Here is a 22,117-nt window from a genome sequence, read left to right as displayed (position 1 = left end):
CAAAGACCATTCTCTTTAAAATGTTAATGTAATCATAACACTCACTGAAGTGGAGGCGAAGCAATTGTTTGAACAAAGGTTGTAATAATGTAATTGGGATTCCTTTGTTTGCACGGTACACGACTTGTTTTGTATGCTCAGCGTACCCCCATAAACCCAACAGTACAGCTCAAGGACAACTTCATCAATATGAACTCATCAACTGTACATAATTTTGCATTACTTGTAATATTTGAAATCAAACAATCAATGAAAAACCAATAGTTTGGGTGAAAAGTGACACATTTTTACTTCGTATAATGACATACAAGTATTTGTCAGAGGAACCAAACCCATAACTTTTACATGCTAGTGCCATTTTCCTATAGTTTGAGCTAAAGGAAAGCTAATTATCATTAATGATTATAAATAATTATTATTATTATTACTCTTAATAATAAGACATTTTTATAATTACCATTAAAATTATTATTAATAATAATTAATTTACAATTATTGTTATTGTTTTGATTAATGTCCAATTTTTACAGGTTTTACAGGCAAAATAAAGACCACCTGATACCTGCTTAAAGGGATAGTCAAAAATCATGTCATCAGTTATTATATTTGTTTACCTTAATGTCGTCCAAACCTGCATTGTCTTAAGCAAAACATACATTTAAAATCATTAAAATTGTGTATGTGGATCCTGTTTAAATTAATAAAACATGAAAATTACCTAAATTATGGGAATCAATAAGCATCCCAACAAAGACATTATTTACTAAATGTACAAAATACATTCTTAATAAAATCCTAATAATGCAACAAAAAAAACTGTGTGAGGGTTATGTTTAATTTTAAGAACAGAAGGCATAATTCACTCTGTATTCAACGGAAGTCAATGCAAAGTCCCCACCAAGACATGCAGGGGTCTGACTTTTTGTCTCCTTTTGAACATCTGTTGTATTTGGCGAAGAGGGCAGATGGTCAACGTGTCTGACCAGTGGTGCGGCATTTAGACACGCTAATACTTGAGCACAGATGAACTTTAGGAGGTATATGGCTCACACATACATGGACACAGGGACTGCGCAGATATCAGTCATCCAGTGCAGGGCGCTGCATTAAACCTCACAGCTCTGTTTTCCTGAATAAGCGTGAGCCGGCAGACTGCCAATGCAGGAATGCATCGTGTCTCATCAGAAAAAGCATCATCATCACTGATTAAGTCTTTATACAGTCTCAAGGCGATGGTGTGCAAAGCATGAACTGTTTTTCTCAGCAAAGCATTTGATGCCAGGTGTTTAAAACATACTGATCAAACCAACCATATATCTCCATTTCAGCATAGACATAAACCGACAGGACATCACAATCAGCAGGCTACTGATAAGATAAAAGGATTTTTTTGGTGCAGAATACCTCAAAGGTGCTTAATACTGGGTAGCTGTTGTTTCAGCACCATCTCTGCTGGACTGCAAAATCTCTTCTGCGACAAAACCAAATCATGTCTTTGACCGGGTCTCCACCTTTTTATATGCACATCAGATTAGTTTTATTAAAAATATACTCCCTTAAAGATGACTAAAACTATTAGATGAAACCAATAGATGTCAGTACAAAGCATTTTAAAAACGTATAAGAATTTAAGCACTCCTTTAAGAATCAAATTAAGTTGGTACACATTCTCAAAAGTTAAGCATCGTATCTAAAGGAAATGAGGACTTTTATATATAATCCAGCAACCTGTATCAGCACCATTGCACTGAATGGAACAATGCGTCCTTTCTCAAGCAATAAGGATTATCTGTCCCATTAACATCTTCAAAAGCGCGGATTAGAGGAATTGAAATAGCAGCGTGTCAGAGAACTTCAGAGAATATGCAAAGCTACATATGCAAATCGTGCTGACCGTTTTAACTCGATATTATGGCTTTCTGTAAATAATGAAATATAGCGGTTTACCTGTTCGGCGTGTTGCGTCCGCTGCAGGCTTTCTCTCGGAGCGCAGTGAAAGCCGGCGGTGAAGAGCCGCCCACACTAGATCCCGCCCACTCTCGCGTAACCCCGCCCACTACTGAATAATTACCGTAAATCACAGTGTGGACGTGCCAACGTTGCTTCTGCAGTGTGTTGTGTTACGTATGAACGACCAAAAAAATCGATATAAATGTATGGAGGCAAAATATATATATGAAAATATATATTTTAAAATATTGCAACGTACGTCAGAAATCCTAGTTATATAATATTAAAAATCATATTATAGTAAGAATATAGGCAAATCATCATTATTTAAGTAAAATTAAATTGTATATATGTGCAGCATATATATTTATTCATTTGAATAATAATTATGTTTTAATGTTGAATAATGAAATGAATGTAGCATATTTTTTTTAAAACCGCTTTTATTCAGTAAAGATGCAATACATTTATTAAAAGTGACAGTATCATAATGGAATAAATCATAATGGAAAAAAAAAAAATGCTGCTGTTCTTAGCTCTTTATTATTTAAAAATATCCTGAAAACAAATATTTCCATATTTACATAAAAATATTAAACAGCACAACTGTTTTTAACATTTTATATAATGTGATTTTTTCCCAAATCAGCATATACAAGTCATTTCTGAAGGATTTTAATATAATTCTACATAAGAAAGAAAGAAAGAGAGAAAGCCTCCTCACTTTTAAGTGGTGTGAATATATGCAGTGTATATATGCACTAAAATATAACTATTTCCATTTTTTGACATAGTGAATTATCCCTTTAAGTGCTAAATGTGTGACCTTAAATTGGACACAAAGGCGGACCCTTGGTAGGTTTAGGAGCACGTAACACACCCTCACTTAACTACATGTCTCAAATGTTAGGCAACAGAATCTCACACTGAATGAAACCACATTCATCTCCGGGTGGAAATTAGAGACCAATAAATTATGAATGAACCTCGAGAGGCCGGTTAAAACGCCTGACATGTTTACACCACTGTACATTTTAGTTGATAGTCACAATGGGTTTTCTTTTCCAGCTTAGTAAACAAACGCCGCCCTTCAAACCTCAGAAGCTTGCCAGTGTTACGAAGCTAAATTAAAAAGATATTGTTTGAGTGATGTTGTCATAGAAACAAAAATATAGCGGAGGCAAAGTGAGAGAGACACTCAAAGAAACAGGGCGCTCTTCCATCCTCTCCACTTCTTTAAATTGGAAAAGCTGAATGAAGGTCCAGTGCGCATCAATAGCCCATCACTATGGAGACAGCCCTGTTTCCAAGACAGGCAAATGGGGGTGAGACTTGGGCATGCATTAGTATTTGATTGAGGAGAGATAGTATATGATTTCTGTCATCTCTGTCTCCCACAGCAGTCAGGAGTCTGGTTACATCAACTGTTTCTGACAGATCAGTGTGCAGACAGAAATCTCTCAAGAGAATGAACCCTTCAATTAACCCCCGCCAATCACTACTGAAGCCCGCCGTAGGCAATTAAAATCTAGGGGCAAAATTGTTTTATATTTTCTATTTGTATATTTTCTATATACTGACACTCACAGTGTATTGGTGCTATAAATTATGTGCATTGTCATTTATAATTGTAATATAATATTATTAATATTCAGAATTAGATTTTATGCTTTCAGTTTTCATAATTTTTAAATGCTTTTATATTTTTTGTTTTCAACATTGAACACTGAGTTTTAACAACACGTGTGTGTGTGTGTGTGTGTGTGTGTGTGTGTGTGTGTGTGTGTGTGTGTGTGTGTGTGTGTGAGAGAATATATGTAAATATATATTTTTAGGTATAATTTTTCATCTTTTGTTATTTTTTTCTTTTGCTTTTGAATGCTTTTTATTGCTTATTTAATTATAAGCTGTAATTTTAGTCTATTTGTGCCAAAGCACCATTGCAGATGTAAAATAGTATATGCTTTTTGTCTAATATTGTATTTTATTTCAGTATTAGTTTTATTTTTGTTTAGTTTTAACAGCTCTAGTATGGTCTGCCAATATTTTTTCAGTTTTAATATGTATTTATTTATTTTTCCTTTTAAAATAGCTTTATTAAATTCATTTTTATTTCAGTTTTAGTCATTTTATTTTTTTTCTAAGTTTTTCACTTAGTTGCGAAGGCAACATGGATAATTTTTTATCCTTTTTTGTTTAGTTTTAGCATCACTGGTTGGATTTATGAGAACTTTGTTACAAAATCTTATTGAAAATACAAGTTCTCATTTAAGTTCAGGACACAAAGTGATAAATCTGCTCCTGTACTGTATATATCAGCGCACTGCACCAAAGTCCCTGTAAAACTCCCCCTGCTGGCAGAACTAAATCATCGAGCCTCTCACTGGAGCTATAAATAATGATCTCCATTCTCAGAGTTCACAACAAAAGAGAATGGGAGAGAAAGAGAGGCCTATCGAGCTTTTAGAACAGCACAGATCAATACAGTGGCTGTGCGTCACACACCGGCTCTATTCACTTACTCTGCAGCGAAACACGGTTCTGACAGCTCTAGCGAGAGGGGAGTTTGAGAAAATGCTCCGAAACCTAGAGAACTGTCTACCAGCATGATTAAATAAATTGTGTACGCTTAAGAGGTCTTCTTGATTAGGGTGCTTTATGAAAAGGCAGCTCAAAAAAGGCTTCAAGCTAATGTTCAGAGAGTTCGGATTTTTAAGAAGCGCAGGACCAGGGTGAAAGTCATTGAGTTAGACGAAGGAAAGCAAGTGAGATAATATCTTCCCTATCTCATGGACAGGCAGTAACCTTGACCCCTACTTATAGCCAATTAGCCTTTTGCCAGTGAGTGAGGGCTGCTTGTGAGATGGTCTAATCAGCTTACTGCAGAAAGAGATCAAAGACTACACACACACACACACACACACACACAAGCCCTGTACACACACACACACACACACATACTCAGGATCAATGCAATAGGATTTTGAGCTGTCAAAGCTTGCAAAGTCTTGCAGACTGGAAAGAATCATTAAGTAGTTTACTGTGTTTACAAGTAGTTTCCTGCTTTTTCCTCTTTGCCACTAACAGGCTGTTTTCTTGCAGATGCACTTTTCAGGAGCAGACGCGGCGCATTACTGCCCCTCTGTGGTTGAAATAAATATTGCATACTTGTATTACAATACGTTGCACTTTTTCCTCAAAAATCGTAGACAAGCTTTTAAGAAGTTAACTTATTTTTATCGTCTATTGAGTTGTATTTAATCTAAAATATTTAATCTCAATTAACAATTACTCCACAGCGTTCATAAAAATTAAAATGGAAGTAATTTCTCAGTGCACCAGTCTAAATCAATTTAATGCTGTATGAGGTCAATTTACGCATCTTTTCAACAAAGTGCTTTTCCCACAATACTGGATAAATTATAGTAGAAACTGAGATTGACAGTAAAATCATAAATCCTTTGCTCTGTTTTTTTTCCAGAAATGTGTACACAAAGCAATACGATGCAATGTTATTGAAATAAATAACATCAAATAGTTTGCATAAATAATGCAGTGCTTTAGAGCTGATATTTTTAAGAGGGTGGATATTTAATTAGAATATTAAATTGTGGAAAAGACAGTATGATACAGTACAAACTTTAAAATGTAAAAATCATTTAGAACAAAATCTTTTCCATAGACAAAAAACTCAACGAGACTGGGGAAATGTTACAACACTGCTTTGTGCAACACTGTGTCATAACTTTTCATATGCTGAATGAGTGATTTTTACATCAGAGTAGAACTATGATGGCTGAGATTGTGCCTCAGGATGATGTCATTTCCTGTTCCACCTCAGATTATGTGCTTTGGAGCTCTGGAAGTCTGTAATCAGAACAGCATAATCGGTCAGACCAGTGGCAAGCAAGACTTTCAACACAACGTAATCTCATTTCAAATTTTTATTTTTAGTTATCACAGCCTTCTGTAAAAAAGCCCAAAAATGACTTGCGTTATTCTTTAAGGGTTTGGGCTGGATATGACTTTTTAATGTTTTTGAAAGATTATCTTATGCTCACCAAGGAAGTAAAAAGTCAAAATATTAGTATTGATTTGTCAATTTAAATGAATGTTTCCTCCTGAATAAAAGTACACTTTCTTTTCACTCAGCACAGTGACTGTAGAATGTGCCTGTTATTCCTAGCGTGTGCAACAGAGGGAGTTACAGCACTTTACAGACTAAAGGGAGTAGTCAAGCTTTATTAAGATCTATTAGAAACATCCAGGTGAATCAAGCTCCAACAAGATAAGAATGATGTAGTAATATGATGCTAATTTTAAATGCTTGAGCCTTTCTCATCTCTCAATCCTTTCCTCATGAAAGGAAGCATATAAGACACAAGGAAAGAAAATAAGGACGTACAATTAAAAAACACTTTTCTTCATCAGGCCTTAAAGATTTCTCGTCTTCATCAGTCAGGGGGAACGTACGTCTCCTCCATGGTTGATTTGGCTACATAGGAGAGAAACAAATACAAGCTTAATTGAAAGATATGATTTATTTAATATTTCACTACTAAACAAGTTTTACCTCTTTTTCATCCACACTGACTTCTGATAAATCTTGAGAAGTACTGAAGGTCCAGGAGAAGCGAACGGGAGAACGTACGGGTGGGTGACAGTGAGCAGGATGGTCTCTAACAGACACAGAAGAGCAGCTTTTCCTGGATGACCTACAGGGGAGAAAAAGAGAATATATGTACTGAAGAATATATGTGCTATAAAATAGCTTTACAATAAACCAAAACACACACAGACCTGATCCTGTGACTTCTGTCATGATCCCGACAGGACCAGAGGAGTTTCTCCCTATGCTCATAATTCTGGTGCCTCTGGAAGAAATCTTCATCTCCTATCGCTTCTGACTGAGAAACATAAGACCACAACGACACCCTGAACTCGCTGACCTTCACCATTTGTAAGGTCTGCAGAGAGATTATAACTACAAGAATGTAAAAAAAGCAAACCAACCATCCCTTCCTCCTGCTCATCCTCATCTCTTTGCAATAAAGGTGAAATATCCACCTTTCTCCAACTGACGTGAATAAAAACAATGAATGATCAGAAAGGGGAAAAAAAATCAAGTTGCTGAAAGTGACTCATTGACAATCAATCAAGCACATGTCAAAGCTTACATCACAGTATTGATACATATCATTATATCTTTTTTTTGTGCCAGTGTAACACCACAATGGAATTAATATAGATAAACAAGTGAAACAAAACATTCCCCACTTGTTATTATTATTTTTTTTACTAATCCAAAAGATGATTATAATCATCATAAAAAATGTATAATAAATTTAATTATATAAAGGGAGTAAATGGTAATGTACTGCATTTAGACAGGTTCAGACACTTAAACTTAATATAAAAAAAACAGGGCCAGCAGAGAAGGCCCTAATGTAACATCATATTAACACTGAGAAACTCCCATTCATAAGTTTCAGGTCAGAAATTGTTTTAAAGAAATGAATATTTTTAATCAGCAAGGATGCATTAATTTGACCAAAACCTCAAAGCATTAAAAGGTCAAGGCATTTCTAAGAAAAATTATATTTAAAATAAATGCAGCTGTTTTGAATGTTCTATTCAAAGAATCCTGTAAAAATATGCGAAGAAACATTAAGCAGCACAACAGTTCCAATATTGATAATAATAACAATAATAAATCAGCACATTGGAATGGTTTCTGACAGATTAAGCTTTCCCATCATAGAAATAAATAGCTAATTTTATGATAATTTGATCATTTAATATTTTATAATATTTTACAGTATTACAGTATTAGTAGTGTATATCTTACCAAATAAATGTAGCCTTAGTAATCATAGGAGAATTAACCTCAACCCCAAGTATGTTCGTAATGGGTTTATCATGATTTATAAAGAGGAATCAGCTCTCCTATTTAAGAACCAAACCAAACATTTGAAGCGTAGCTCGCCTGTAGTATAAAACGGTACTGACGTCTCTCCGATGTCATGAGTGCGAAAGCAATCAATACCTGGGTGTGAAAATGTTCTTATACTGAAGTCTTTCCACTTTCACAGATGCGAACAGAGACATAGGAACGACAATGTCATCAACGCTGAAAATACTCTCAGAGTTTCTTCTGCGTGATGAGAACTACAGTAAAAAAAAAAGACAATATATGATTATCTTTCTCAAAATATTAACCTTGAAGTAGACAAACACTCCCTTCAAGAAAAGGAACACTCATCTATGTGTGAATTAGCGCAAGCTGAAATATACAGTACTTATTGAGGGGTTTGGTTAAAGGGCAGACCTGTGAGTTTCTTTGTTGTGTGGGGGTACAGTAAGAAACGGTCAGATCCTCTGAAGATTCCTCCACCTGACTGTCATCACTCTGGGAGTCAAGATCAGACTTGAGTGTAGTACTGATGTCTAGAACAAAGCAGTATTAGTACCATAAACATTTTTGGTGTATATAAGTCAAAACCAATGGGAATTAAACATATACCCATTGTCCTCTCAGGGCAGCGCCGCATCCTCTTGCCTTCCCTGTAATCTTGACTGTGGTGGTCTTGTGTGCGCGCCCACCGTATTGGAGTGCCCTCTCTTCTGTGCCTCTTCAAATGCCTACCATTTTGTGGCTTATGACTGCAGTCTGCAATCATTAATTTATAGAACATTATGACATATTACTACCTATCAGAATAGGTAAGAACACAAAGAACACCAATTCAAGATCATAACCGAAAAAGAAATTACATTTTGAATGCAAGTTATATTTGATCACAAAATCAAACAAAAGACATAAGACACTTTATTTAGCATATAGAAAATGTGTGTGCAAAAAAGCCAGTTTATGGGCATGGTCTTAGCAATCAATTGAATCAGTTATTCAAAAGAAGAGAAAGGGGCTGTAAGACAGCAATATATTTTGGCTTTAAATAATTTGATATCACTGAAAGGTCACTAGTGTTACAAGGAGATCTGCTGTACCGCCTCCTCCGCACCACCAGAGGGATCCGTCGACGGAGTTTTGAACATTTCTCATCATGCCGCATACCCGGGACTGATTGCAGGACAAACCTGCACCTCATTTGCACAAACACTTATAAACCACCCTCACACAAGCATACGCTGCAAAGTCTTGCCCTGGCCATCAATTCTGTGCATTCTTACCCGTGTTTGTTTTACTATTATGATCTTGGACTGTTTCTTTGGTTTCCTGATTGTTTGCCACCTGCCCTAAGCTCAGATCGTTTACTCTGATTATTGCTGCCTGCCCTGATCTCTAGCCTGATTCTTGACTCTGATTCTGCCACGCCTCCTGTACACTGTCTCATGGTGTTTTGGCTTTATTTTGCCTGACTATTCTAATAAAAGCTGCACATGGATCCAACCTCGTCTGACGTGTCGTCACAAGTAGTGTGCGTTTGAGTGTGTGTAGGTGTGCAGTGCCTTTAGGCTGGATTTGTGAGTCTGTGTTGATCTCCACTCATGGTCTGGAAGCTGCAGGACTGTGGATAGACTGCTTGAGCCACAGAGATAAACACAAACAATGCACCACAAGACTATGACTAAACCCACCCAGCAGCCTACACACACCTTACATCATGCTACACACTGGACACCTTGAACAACTGACATTAATAGATCATACACATCCAGGTGATATAATGTAAACAGACATGGCATGAGGTGATTGCAAAGAAAATATCCCTGACATTCGTTTTCCATTTAGTGCCTTTGTAGATATTTTTTGTTCTTCGTTCACTTACTCCAGGGGTGCTGACAGAAAATCAACTAAACAGCGTGAGGTGTGTTTTTACTTCAGAAACCTGTACACACTTCCATTCCACTGCAATCACTCACTAGCTCTGACAATCTCTCTCTGTTAAGAATAGCATTGCTGTTTCAGGATCATTAGCCCTCCTAGTCAGACAATAACCAGCAGAGCAGAGAAGAGTGGCAGACCATTAATGATTAGAGCGGATGAGTCAGAGTCCAGCGCCAGGGCAGCTCACTTCAACCCCAGCACTGCATTAAAACTGTAGAGCAGCTATTGACTTCAACATGACCTTCAGATCAGCACTGAAATGTGTATTAAAAAACACTGAGGACAGTAATACCTAAATTATTTTAGACAAACACAGTTTGTTATGATGTGTTTGTTGTGATGTTAATTAAGTATATTTTTACAATGGAAAATTCTTTACTGTTATGTTTACTAAGTGAATAAATCATATAAACTGCATTTTTTTAATAATAAAGATGCAGTTAAATGAAATCTTTAATAGTAATGTTAGTAGTACAGTACCTGATATTTGCATGTCCTGTGTATTAATATTAAAGTGTCTCATTGTTAGCTATCAAAATGCTAATGGAAAACTACTGAAAAAATAACAGTTAGTTTCACACATTGTGTTGCTGCCCATTTAGAGCTTCCTAACACTTATGCTGAAGCCTAAGAAGCAGACAAAGAAGAAAACCTGGCAAGAACACATTTATACAAAGCATACATACCGGCATGGAGTACAGTACATGTGTTCATGCATCACACACGAATGTCATGAGATGACTTACGGAATAAAGATCGTGAGACTCTGTCTCTGGAGCTGAGACAGTGATGTGGACTGGTGTGCTCAGTTTTCAGAAGCAGAGATCGCTGAAACCAATTTTCTTTGAAGAGAAAATTTTGCAGATGGAAGGTTGATGGGGTTTCTGATCAACAGAACAGACAAAGACAAACCTCACTTATATAACACAAACAAAAAAAAAAGTTTACTGTGGTGATATAAGACTATGGTTATAAATACCTTGTCAAAATATTGTCAATTGTAAAAAAATATCTGGATGTTGCATTTGAGACTCATGAACTCAATGCCAAGGTTTTATATTGATGACAGCCAAGGCTTATTTGATATACCTACTGCACATTTCTGCTGCTACACACAATCAGTAAAACAGCAGGAACGACACAATTTTGACATGCTGATGGAGTAACTGTCTGATATAAGGCAATTTATTCTGACTGAACTGAAATGACAGCCTAATGCAGTGAAATACATAAGTGATTAATGGATTGCTGCATCAACCATTACAGTTTTTCTCAATTGCTAAAACACTAAAACCCATTGGCTGAACAAAGTTATGTTGCCTGACCTCATTTAGCTAATCGAGCAGTCTGTTGTCAATACCTCAAACCATTTCACATGGTAAAACTAAATTTGCTTTCTAGCAAAACTCTAAACACATTCTGCACTCTAATGCATGTCATCCATACTGGTAAACAAAAGTGGCAACAATCAAATACAAATAGAGAACAATGAAATACAAATAGAGAACACATGTAATTGACTGAGCACAGCCACTCAATTTTGAGCTACCACGATAACATGTTTTTTTCGTTTATTACTTTTTTTTTTGCCCTGAGAATTATGTTTTGAACAATGTATTTTCTATTTTTGATGTATTGTTTACTGACTGCTTGACAGTGTGTATCATTTTGATCACTTTGTTTATGATTTGAGAAAAGTGCTTGAGTTTGAACAGAGGTAAAACTGTTTCGAGACAAAGGATTAATTGAGGAGTGAGAGGTTTTGTAAATAGTGCTTGAAAATGAGGTTTATGTTTAATGGTTTTAGAAAATGGAGCAAGGTTTCAGAAATTATGTTTCAGCAAGTGAGAAAAACTGTAAAATCATAACATCCATTTACCTCAGCAAAAGCATGAATACTTTTCTACTGTGTAAATAAGCTCTTCTCCAAAAACCAGTAAGCTGCCTACATACAAGGAGAATGTAATCTACAAAGCATTGAGACATAAGTGGGAAAAAATCCATCCAACATGGTGCACATAGGAGGAAAAATGGCATGCATTCATCTCTCTCTACCTGAGGAAAATGATAGAACAGGATGCTCTTTGCCATCTGTCCTGTCTTTTTTGTGGAGACATGAAGGATCTGTGCTCACAGATGCAGGATCACAGTATGCACAATTGGGACAAAAAGAATGGGATGACTCCAGGACCTTTCGAGAGGGAGAAAGACGTTTTTGAGAAATTAGGGACAAATGAGAAGAACACAAATCTTGCAAAGCATGAATGCTAGACGAATGACTCTTTCTGATGCTAAAGGCCTGATCTGAATCTAGAATCCAGTTTTGATTTGTCCAAATGAGCATTAAAAAAAGTAAAAAGGGGTGGATGTAAACAAACATGTTAATAAAGGCCAAATCTATGACATATAGTGCTCTGGGGAACCATTACGGCATAAGCATTGCATGAAAAGGAAAATCATGGCAGCCAAAATCAGACAGCTATAAGAATCATAAACAAGGTTAAAGGAAGTGCACCAGGCACCAGCTGGAAAACAGACTCATAGTGTGAGTCATGGTGCAATGTGACGAGGGCTGGCACATACACATATAACTGCTTTATTAAAGGACCAGTTCTGTACTCTGTACTGTTCTGTCCTAATTTACTCACTCTCATGTTGTTCAAAACCTGTTTGACTTATTTTTCTAGGCTACAAGCAGCTGTTTTGACTGCTAAGATTCAATATGGTTCTCAACTTAACCTCATCAGTAAAATAAATTCAAATTTGCTAAATCAATGCAAATTTCAAATGTCCTGTTATATTGCTAAACCCATTTTATGGTATCTTTTCATTTTTGAAGCTTAACAGTCATATAAATCACAATATGCTGTATCACATATCACTGAATGCTAAAGAGCAGATTAAAAATAGGTAAATGATGACATCATTGCAACTGGAAAACACATCTTCATCCTGCTCCTACTAGCTTCAGATGAAAGTACACATTATCTGAGTTACAGGTCCAGGCGGCCCATAGAGGACACAGCAATTAAAAGATTATCATCATTGATGAAAGCACAGCTGGCCTAAGCACTGCGTGTTAGCAGATTCTAAGGAAAAGGACAGAACAAGTAAGGTTATTCCTTTTAAGCTCCACTGTGGGGTAAACACACTCGGATATATTTGGTTTAAAAATAAACACAGCATTATAATTCTCACTAGTTCAGACATTATCACATACAGCTGTATTTTACTATTTTTACTGTTACTTGAGCAAATAAATGCAGCCTTAGTGAGCATAACAGACTTCTAATGAAAAATCATAAATCATACCAACCCCAAACAGTATTATATGCTATGCTATGCCGACTCATTAAAAGTTGACAGTTGAAGAATTTGGCTTTAAAATGCCAACCTGTTCCCTATGAGACAACGAATCCATGATAAAAAGTCTAGGCTTGTGATAGGTCTGAAGAGGTCGAGTCCGAGCTGACACACAGGTAACGTCCACCTGAGGGAGGTACTGCCGTCTGTGACATGTTCGCTTCCTCTTCTGCCTTGCCTTGTGCAAACACTGTGGTCCACTGGGAGCAAAGACACCCATGTGTGTCACTTGGCTGCAAAAATAGGGATAAAATCTTCAGAAATCTGACCAAACAAAAAATAAAGACAGCTAGTTTCATTGGTTCCCTGCTCCACTCTTTCATCTTCCTTCTTTCTAATTCTTCAGTGTCTTTCTCACTTTTTCAGTTTTCCGCTGGGCTGAATGATTCATCCTGACATTCACATAAGATTTACATAAATTTACACAATTATGTATCAGAATGAGGGTGCTTCTTCAGTGCCGCAATGAATATGAAATGCATGAATGAAATCAAGACACACTGCTTCCCCTCAGGTGTCTCTGGAGCTGAAGTATGATCTATACTGCGTCAAAAGCAAAAAGTGTGACAAAAAAAAGTCTCCTTCTCTGAGGTGAATATCCTTCAATCTACGTACTTTCTTAAACAATTAAAAATCTTGCAACTCTGTGAGTTTGAGGTTCATTATAGCCTGTTGATGAGCTTATAGGTGCTGGTTTGACTCTCACCTGCTGTAAGCTGTTTTCTGTTGAGTTCTCCAGCAGATGCAGGGTCTTTTAGACACAGGTGATGAGGGAGGCGAGGCACACAAAGACGGCACCAGGCTGTTTACAATCTGGGTCAGCTGGGCACTCTAACCACATACACAAAAATTAATTGATTGGGGTTGATTTAATCAGTTTAAAATTAACAAATTACATTTTTATCTTGTCTTTTCTATGTTTTTGTTTATAGTGTATGCCTGTGGTATAAGATTCACCTGTCTCTCAATGTTCCTCAAAAGGCGTATTGGGCTGCTGGGTTCCATCTCTAGATCAGAGTTCAAATCTTGCATGTTCCCAGCTGTGAATGAAAGATCCATAGTCTCTGTCCACAAGGTGTGTTGAATCTGCCTGTCCGTCAGGGGCTGAGACTCAGCCAAAATCACATGATTCTAGAGTACAAGTTAGGGACACATAAAATAATGTTTAACCCTTGAAAAAATTGTGTTTGCATCAAAAAACACTCAAGAAAAAAACACTCATTAAGAACTTAATTGACAATTAATTAAGTGACAAATCCCAGTTTAATGAATCAATTTAAATATAAAATCTGAATAGAAAAAATAAGAATTTAAAATTTAAATTTCATTCATGCAAATTAGAATGTATTATAATTTGTCAAAGAAATTAAAACTTTGAAAAAAATTATCCTAATATTTCTTTTCAATTTGTCATTATGTATTATATTTCAAAATGTTTAATAAAACATTCCCACTACTTAAAATGAAATATATAAATATACTTAAAAAAAAAAAAAAAAAAACGTTTACAGGTTTCATATGTAACCCTGGTTCCTTGAAGGAACAAGATGCTGTGTCATACAAAGCTTTGGGAATGCTTTCAGCGTGACCACGCTCTGAATCTGGTGTGTAATCTGTTCAACAGAAGGGCGATATGTCACAGGTGGGTGATGTGTGAGACCAGGAAGCTTAAAAGCATGTGAGGTGTAACCGGCGTTAGCCTCTGGCATGAAGCAAGGGCCGACAGGAATGCGGAGAGTGTGGCATGGAGATGCAGCATCTCATTCATTTAAGGAACCAGGCTTACATATGCAACCTGGAGACGTTCCTCTTCAGGAACTCGAGCTGTGTAATACACTGCTTTGGGGGGCGGCATGCTTATGCCGCCATACTATCAAGTCCTAGCTTAGTGTTGATACTGCACAGCTAGAGTGAGCAGAAGAGCCATGAGTGGCTTGCAGGTTCAGGCCATAGAATCCTAAAAAGGTCAAGGGCATAGACCAGCGGGCAACACTGCAGATGAAAGAAGGCCTTAGAGGCCGCCACACTCCCAGTTGAGTGATCCTTGACTCCCATTGCGAGTGGACTCATAGGAAGTGGTGGTGGCATCCACAATCCACCTGCTGAGGGTCTGCTTAGATGCGGGCAGACCCCTCTTAAGGGACCAAAGCGCACCAACAGTTGGTCTACCCTTCTCCACAGGGCAGTTCTGTGGATGTATGCACCAAGTATGAGCACTGGGCACAATAAGGCTTCTCCTGGTCTGGCTCCCAAAAGGGAGTAGGGAAAAAGAAACTGTTTTGGTCATGCCAGGAACAAAGTCCAAATAAGAAGGAGCCACTGAGAGAGCCTATAAGTCCCCACCTCTCTTAAGAGAACATACCGCCAACAAGAACATAGTCTTGATGGTGAAAAGGCCAGGTCAGAGATCTCCTCAACAGGCACGAAGGGAGCCTGGCAGAGAGCTTAGAGCTCCACAGCCAAGTTCCATGGAGTGATGCAAAACTGCACTGGAGAACTCAACCTGAGAACACTGCAGAGGAAACGGGACATCTGAGGGTGTTTACCCACTGACTGGCCACAGAATGGGATATGGTATGGTCCTTCAAGGTGGAGTGGGTTAACCACACAGTCTTCAAGTCTAGCCTGCAAGAACTATAGAACTGTACCAACTGGGCAGTTAACTTTGTTGAGCTGGCGATCTTCACACCATGAAGTAAAAAGTTTCCACTTCATTGCATACAGTTTCCTCGTGGAGGGACCTATGGATTGGAGGATGGTCTTAACCACCTTAGCCGGGAGCCCAAAGGGCCACACCCACCGCTCCAACTCCAGAAAGAGGTACAGAATGGCACCCCCTGCTTGTGAGAGGAGATACCTCCTGACTGGAATCTCCAATGGAGACCCATCAAGGAGGGAAATCAGGTCTGAGAACTAGAGAAAACCAGAGGGAACATTGCACGTTCTCCTGTGCTGCGATGAAGTCCGCCTCAGCCTGGCCACAGACTGCATATCTGCTTCACCACCTCGTGGTCTCTGATGGTTGGGGAGAGAGATAGAGAGTCTGCCGTTAGCACTTGTTGAACGACAGAAGCCTAACACTGGTTACACCACACATGCTTTTGAGCTTCCTGGTCTCACAAGTCACCTGCCCGTGACGTATCGCCCTTCCACTGGACAGATTACACATCAGATTCAGAGCCTGGTCACACTAGAAGCAGTCCCAAAGCATTGTATGTGTAACAAGGGGGTAAGAAGCAAGTGGATCCATTCGCAGGGCTTTATTAGGAAACATGGTCAGATAACAAGCAGGGTATAATGGCAAACAGGTATATAGAGGGCACGTCATAAGAATAAATCCAGAGCAAGCGAAGGTCTTAGATCGTTAAATGCAAACCTGAGAGAGATAATCCAGGCAAACGTGCAATAGTCCAAACAGGAGTGAAGGTATTTACAATGTGAGTGGAAGCAGCTATGTGATCAGGCAAGCCTGAGATGAGTGAAATCAGGTGTGTGTGTGTCGTTAGTGCGGTGAGTGATGGAAATTGAAGTCCAACAGTAGTGTAGTGCAAGAGTCCTTTACCTTATTAGAAAGAATCTGCTGCCTGAGTTTTCCAAGCTGCTGAATCTGAGAGTCCAGCTCAGACAGTCTCATCTGCAGCCATGTCCAGCGACTGCAGAGTTCAGCTCTGTCCTTCAGCCATCTCCACTCACATATACTACAACTACCCTCCCACAAAGACAGGGCAATAAGAAGTTAGAAAAGTTCATTCAGCTGAGATTTTATAAAAAGTGACTTACTGTACATTTCTCCAGATGCAATCATGGAAAAGTGTTTGGGAAACAAGTGCATGAACTTGACTATAACTTGTTCTAAGATGTTTCCTTTTAAAAGCCTATATTTGCAATCACAGAGTCAACCAAAGACAACCTGTTCATACAGAAATAAACCTGTCTGTCAGTCTTCCTATTTACAGATAAAGAGTAGTGCAGACAATTCCAGGAATATCTACAAAGCAGTGGAGCAGCAGTGAACACATACAAATATACTGGGAAGAATGAGATCTCCTGCTGAGGCAACAGTCTTCCTGCTCCCTATATAAACAAACATTTCACCTCTCTAGCCACTCTACTTTCACTCTCTCTTTTCTCACACATTCACAGAGCATAGCCCTGTTTTAACAAAACAAATGGCAGTCAAAGAAGAAGTGAGCAACCACATCATTCCAGAAATTAAAATATAAGATCACAGATGGCTTGGTGCTTTTAATTTAATGCCTCAAGGGTGTCCAGACCAAATAATATCACAATATAAATTATTACACCGCATATATTCCAGAGCCAACTAAGCAGACACTAAAGCTCTGGCTCCTAGTTTTTTTCAGAAATAAGTGACCGCAACTTAACCACTTCAAAACATGAACATCTGTGAAAAGAAAGAGAGCACTGACGTCAAACATGTTGCTCTTGACTGGCTGAGAGCCTAATCTCAGTCCACAAAAAGTGCCCTTAAGCAATTCTGTGGCCAAAGCCAGATACATAATTTAAAACCTTACAGCAATGTTCTCATATCCAGCTTATCCAGAGAATCCAAAGCAATGGCCACCATCTTCAAACTCTGATGAGAGATGGTAATTGAGATTGCTGGGACATATGGAAAAGTCACTGAAACTATTTTGTCATGGCCTGAGGAGAGGCAGAACCAACAACCACAGCAGGCTGCTACTAAAGGGCGTTCACTTTTACAGCAATGTGCAGCAACAAAGCAATCGGAAGTCATTCATTTTTAATGGCAGTAGTTGTTTTGAGGCAACTTGAGTGCAGTGGGACAAAGTTTATAGTTTCAATCTATGCATGTCAGGGTTATTAACTAAAACTAAAACAGTGAAGCATTAAAATAAAACATATACATAACCTCATAAAACCTGTAATGTAAATTATTAAGAATAAATACAACAGAATGAATGAACTAGACATTTTTACAGATCTCCATTTTTACAGAACTCCAAATTCCTTCACAAGTCTCACAATAACAGTCATATGGAATTGGGATTTTAAATGATTCTACTAAAACACAACAATAAACCATTCCCATTTACTAAGAGTTTCCTGAAAGATATATTCCCTTCAAGGATGTGTATCTTGAGACTAGATCTGCACATATGCTACAATCTTACAGCCTACTGTGAGTGCAGAGTGGGAGAGCAAATCACAGAGAGGGACATATAAGCTCTGATCTACAGGCTGGTGAAGGGCAGCCTGATCTCTATTTATTTACTCATCCCCAAGGAAAGGAGAATGCAGCTGTTTGTTTCAGTGTGCCTGCATAGAAATGGGATCGGAGGAAGAGCCAGCTGCACATGAACACACCAGATAAAAAAATCTTCAACATGGTGGATAAATATGGTGAGAATTTCTCAACAGCTGTGTACTGAACAGAGTGCCTCTGTTTCTGTGAGCAAAGATCCCAAAGAAACATATAACACTTGCGAGTGTCAAATGGTTCCTTTCCTCTATCTTCTATTGGGCTGTTTGTTTTCCCAAATTTGTTGTTACACTCCCCCTCTTCTCACCAAGGACTACAACTACAATTCATTAAACATTCTTTACTGCCTGGCAACTTCTACACTATAAAGGTACAAAAGCTGTCACTGGGGCTGTACTTTTTCAAAAGGGGCTTGTTTATACCATTTTGGTACCTTAAAGATACATTTTAGTACTTGAAGTCTACATATTTGAACCTAATAGGTACAAAAGTGTACCTTTTGTAAAGGTACATACCCAGTGTTGGTGTACCTTTTTTTCTTGAGAGTATATTTAAAGACTGATAACCAGCATTGTGACTTGCATAGTCGTTTAAAACTTAAGCATTGTGACTTGCATAGACATATTATGCTATGGTTTTGCTGCAATATATCACATGGATTCAGAAGACTTCCACTTTTATGGTACTTTTTGTCATTTATGGAACTAAAAAGATATGAACTGTTGTTTCTTTCGATATGAACTGAGCTGTGAAGATGAACGTTTTCCCTATTGTGTTCTACCAAAAAAAACAAAAAAACAAAAACTAAGGTTTAGAATGGCATTATAGGCTAAATGCATTTTCATTTTTGGCCAACCCATTCGTTAATGTTTTCCATTAAGGTCTATTTCTTTCCATGTGTCTTTTTGATGAACTGTGTTAATTACGCAGGCCATGCAACATCACATCATACTCACTGTGATCCCACTGAGGTCATTTTGGCGTCTTCATGGTCCCACTCCTCATCTGAGCTGCTCACGGTGGCATCTGAGTCCAGAGCTTCCAGCACTCCATGCAGAACAAAATGACCACTGTGTCCTAAATTCTCCAAATCTCTGGATTTCAGAGGTTGCCGATGGTCTTTAGGGCACTGGATGTTTCTTAAAAGAGTCTGCTCTGCCTCCTGCATCTCTACAGCATTATAGGTCTTAAAAATAGGCTCTGATGTTAATTTGGGGGAACTGCGGGCTTCATGAAGTTTCTTCTTCAAACCATCCAGTTGGTGGCTATAGTGTCTTGAAGCATGTTCACCAAGCATCATCAAAACCCTCTGTTGTAAATTACTGGCCCGATTTGCCAATGAAACGTGCTGGGAGAGATGCCACAATGACTGAATCATCAGCCCCTCCTTCAGTTCCTCCATAGTGCTAACCAGTGTTTGATTTAAAGCATTGTTCTTCCTGCTGCAATGTGGTGCTTGCTCTAACGAAAGTGATTTGGTGTCAACTTGGCAATCATGTCTTGTGAGGTTGTGACTGGGCTCTACCACCTCTTGTCGATTGTCTTCAAGTGTGGGCATGAAATACATTTGTGAAGCACCTGCAGGAGTACCTGGCGAGTTTCTGTTCAATGAGAAGAGGGTGAGTAGCGGCTCTGGGCTTGACAGCAGAAATGCTTTGGAATGTGAATCCTGGAAAGGCGATAGGAACTGAGGAGAACTTTTAGAGGACAGGAGATCCAGATGGACCATGGGTGGGAGGTTCTGCCAAATCATCTGTCCAAAACTATTATCCACATCCAATCCTAGTGCAACACCACTACAGTCCATATTTCCGCTCAAAGCATTGGATGAAATATGGATTTAATTAGTTTTGATTTGCTGTGTAGATAAGCGGTGGACTCAAACCATATCCCCCGTCCCTGGACTAATGGATATAACCTCAGACCCAGAGCTTATAACATCACCTCAAACTGTGACTCGAGCGACAGATCTGTTAAAAAGAGACCTGTCTGTGATTATTAAAACAGATACAGAGGCGATAGGACTGAGAAAGTAAATAATGTTAGTGATATCATAACTTTACATATATAAGCAATTTAATATGACCTACCTAATCACAGTAGAAACCTAGCGAACACTTTTAAATATTTCTAAAAGTAAAGACTAAAAGTATTTTTCGCTCAAGCGATAACAGTAATGTCACCAAAATAACGGCAGAATTGGGAAAATAACGTCATCGTCTCACCTTTAACAGCCGTTCATTTCAACAAAACCCGCACAGTCCAGAAATAGACGATCGTCAATAAATGATCCATAGATATAATCCGGCAAGCGAAAAAAATACTGATTTGTCAGTTATATGAGCAGATATCGACTGATCCCGTCCGACTTTCCCTCACACTGAAGAGCAGCCGCAAGCAGAGAACAGAGAGCGAGCGCGCGCGTGAGAAAGAGAGTGCGTGCGCCGCGCGAGAGAGTGTTGATGTACCCTTGGTTACTTTTATTAGAGTCAGCTACAAATACTAGGCCTACAGTAAAATAGTTAACATAGTTTTTATACTGATTAATTTTTTATCTAATTTATTAAAAACAAATATATATTACACATAACTATAAAATTACATATTTTATATATTGTCGTTTGATCTTTAGTTTCACTTTTCTTTTCTTCTATCAATTTTTCTATCATATTATTTAGCCTACTTATCTAGGCATTTCGTCATTGGTGGTTTTCATCGTCTGTTGTTGACAACCAGCAGACTTCATTTGTTTATGTATTTGTTTTGTGTTTTTATTTAGTTTAGTTTTGTTGCCTAATACTGTCACGAAAACAACTGAGACTGCTATAGGCTACACATATTTCCAGTGCACACATACTACTGATTAATAATAGTACGCCTAAATACTTTATGATTTCTAAGCGAAATTATCCAGATCTGTGGTTCCCGATGATGTCCCAGCCCAAGATCTCAGACATTTTTTCTTTCAGGGTGGCTGAAGAAGGAGGGTTTTCCTGAGAGCTGCTCTGCTTGTATAGGCTTGAAACGCAGGTATGCGCTTGTTTAAATGTCTAAACCGCTCTAAACAAAAATTGGTTGTAATATACATTCAGTCCAGCAGGTGGGGCTAGAGCAACTGAATTAAGAGCTGAAGCAACAAGGGCTCATTTTAGAGAAAAATGCATACTATATAAATATTATAAATATTTCTAAAAGCGTGCCACATGTCACATAACACATGAAACAATAACTGATGAATTATAATAATTATAATAATTAAATAATAATTATAATAATTAAATAAAATAATTAAAAATAAAATTTCTTTTTCATTAAAAACTAAATATGAATGTAAATTTAAATATTTACACACAGTAGCCCTGACAGAGACATAAAACTTTATTGATTATATAAAGGGTCATTTTTTTAAATTATCAATACAATTACATATCCATTCAAATAATTGCATAGTTGTTATATAATCACACTTTGGAACATCTACATTTTAGACTAATTTAGTCTTAGCCCCATGAGCACTTCTATTTAAATTATACCTATAGATCTATTTAGAGGGGGAAAAAAACAGGTTTGTAGTTTGCATGAGTAGTGTTTATGTGGTCATGAAAACAAACTGAGATGGCATCAAGCGGCCCAGACATGTCATGAGATGTTTGGCATATCTGTGGAAAATTCAGGTGATATGGCATGCATTTGATAAATAGACTGTGATG

General features: G+C 37.8%; 2 protein-coding genes across 22 annotated transcripts in view; both read right to left on the bottom strand.

Moving 5' to 3' along the window:
* map2 (microtubule-associated protein 2) overlaps positions 1-2,033 on the bottom strand; it is a 91,245-nt gene extending 89,212 nt beyond the window's left edge. For all 19 annotated transcript variants that reach the window (XM_043248488.1, XM_043248492.1, XM_043248491.1 and 16 more), the window contains exon 1: positions 1,948-2,033. The gene's annotated coding sequence lies outside the window, so the exon portion shown is untranslated. The remainder of the gene's footprint in view (positions 1-1,947) is intronic.
* A 1,714-nt stretch (positions 2,034-3,747) lies between these two features.
* On the bottom strand, positions 3,748-21,354 carry kansl1l (KAT8 regulatory NSL complex subunit 1-like). 3 transcript variants are annotated; one of them, XM_043249697.1, is made up of 16 exons: positions 20,633-21,354; positions 19,364-20,392; positions 16,725-16,866; positions 14,120-14,293; positions 13,869-13,993; positions 13,194-13,395; positions 11,855-11,990; positions 10,546-10,683; positions 8,474-8,620; positions 8,279-8,397; positions 7,997-8,118; positions 6,964-7,027; positions 6,751-6,857; positions 6,524-6,665; positions 6,356-6,445; positions 3,748-5,817 (listed from the first exon to the last, which is right to left on the bottom strand). In XM_043249697.1, the coding sequence occupies exons 2-16, from the start codon at positions 20,212-20,214 to the stop codon at positions 5,788-5,790; spliced, it is 2,589 nt and encodes an 862-aa protein (XP_043105632.1). In that variant the 5' UTR covers positions 20,215-20,392; positions 20,633-21,354; the 3' UTR covers positions 3,748-5,787. The 3 variants fall into 3 exon arrangements, with proteins under 3 accessions (XP_043105632.1, XP_043105631.1, XP_043105633.1); XM_043249696.1 differs by having other exon boundaries at positions 19,364-20,377; XM_043249698.1 differs by lacking the exon at positions 19,364-20,392 and having other exon boundaries at positions 20,633-21,005.
* Between the last annotated feature and the right edge of the window lie 763 nt (positions 21,355-22,117).

The sequence above is a fragment of the Puntigrus tetrazona genome, chromosome 9 (assembly GCF_018831695.1).
Source record: "Puntigrus tetrazona isolate hp1 chromosome 9, ASM1883169v1, whole genome shotgun sequence".
NCBI classification, from domain to species: Eukaryota; Metazoa; Chordata; class Actinopteri; order Cypriniformes; family Cyprinidae; genus Puntigrus; species Puntigrus tetrazona.
Note: the sequence above shows the minus strand (reverse complement) of the source record. Positions and strands in the feature narration are given on the sequence as shown.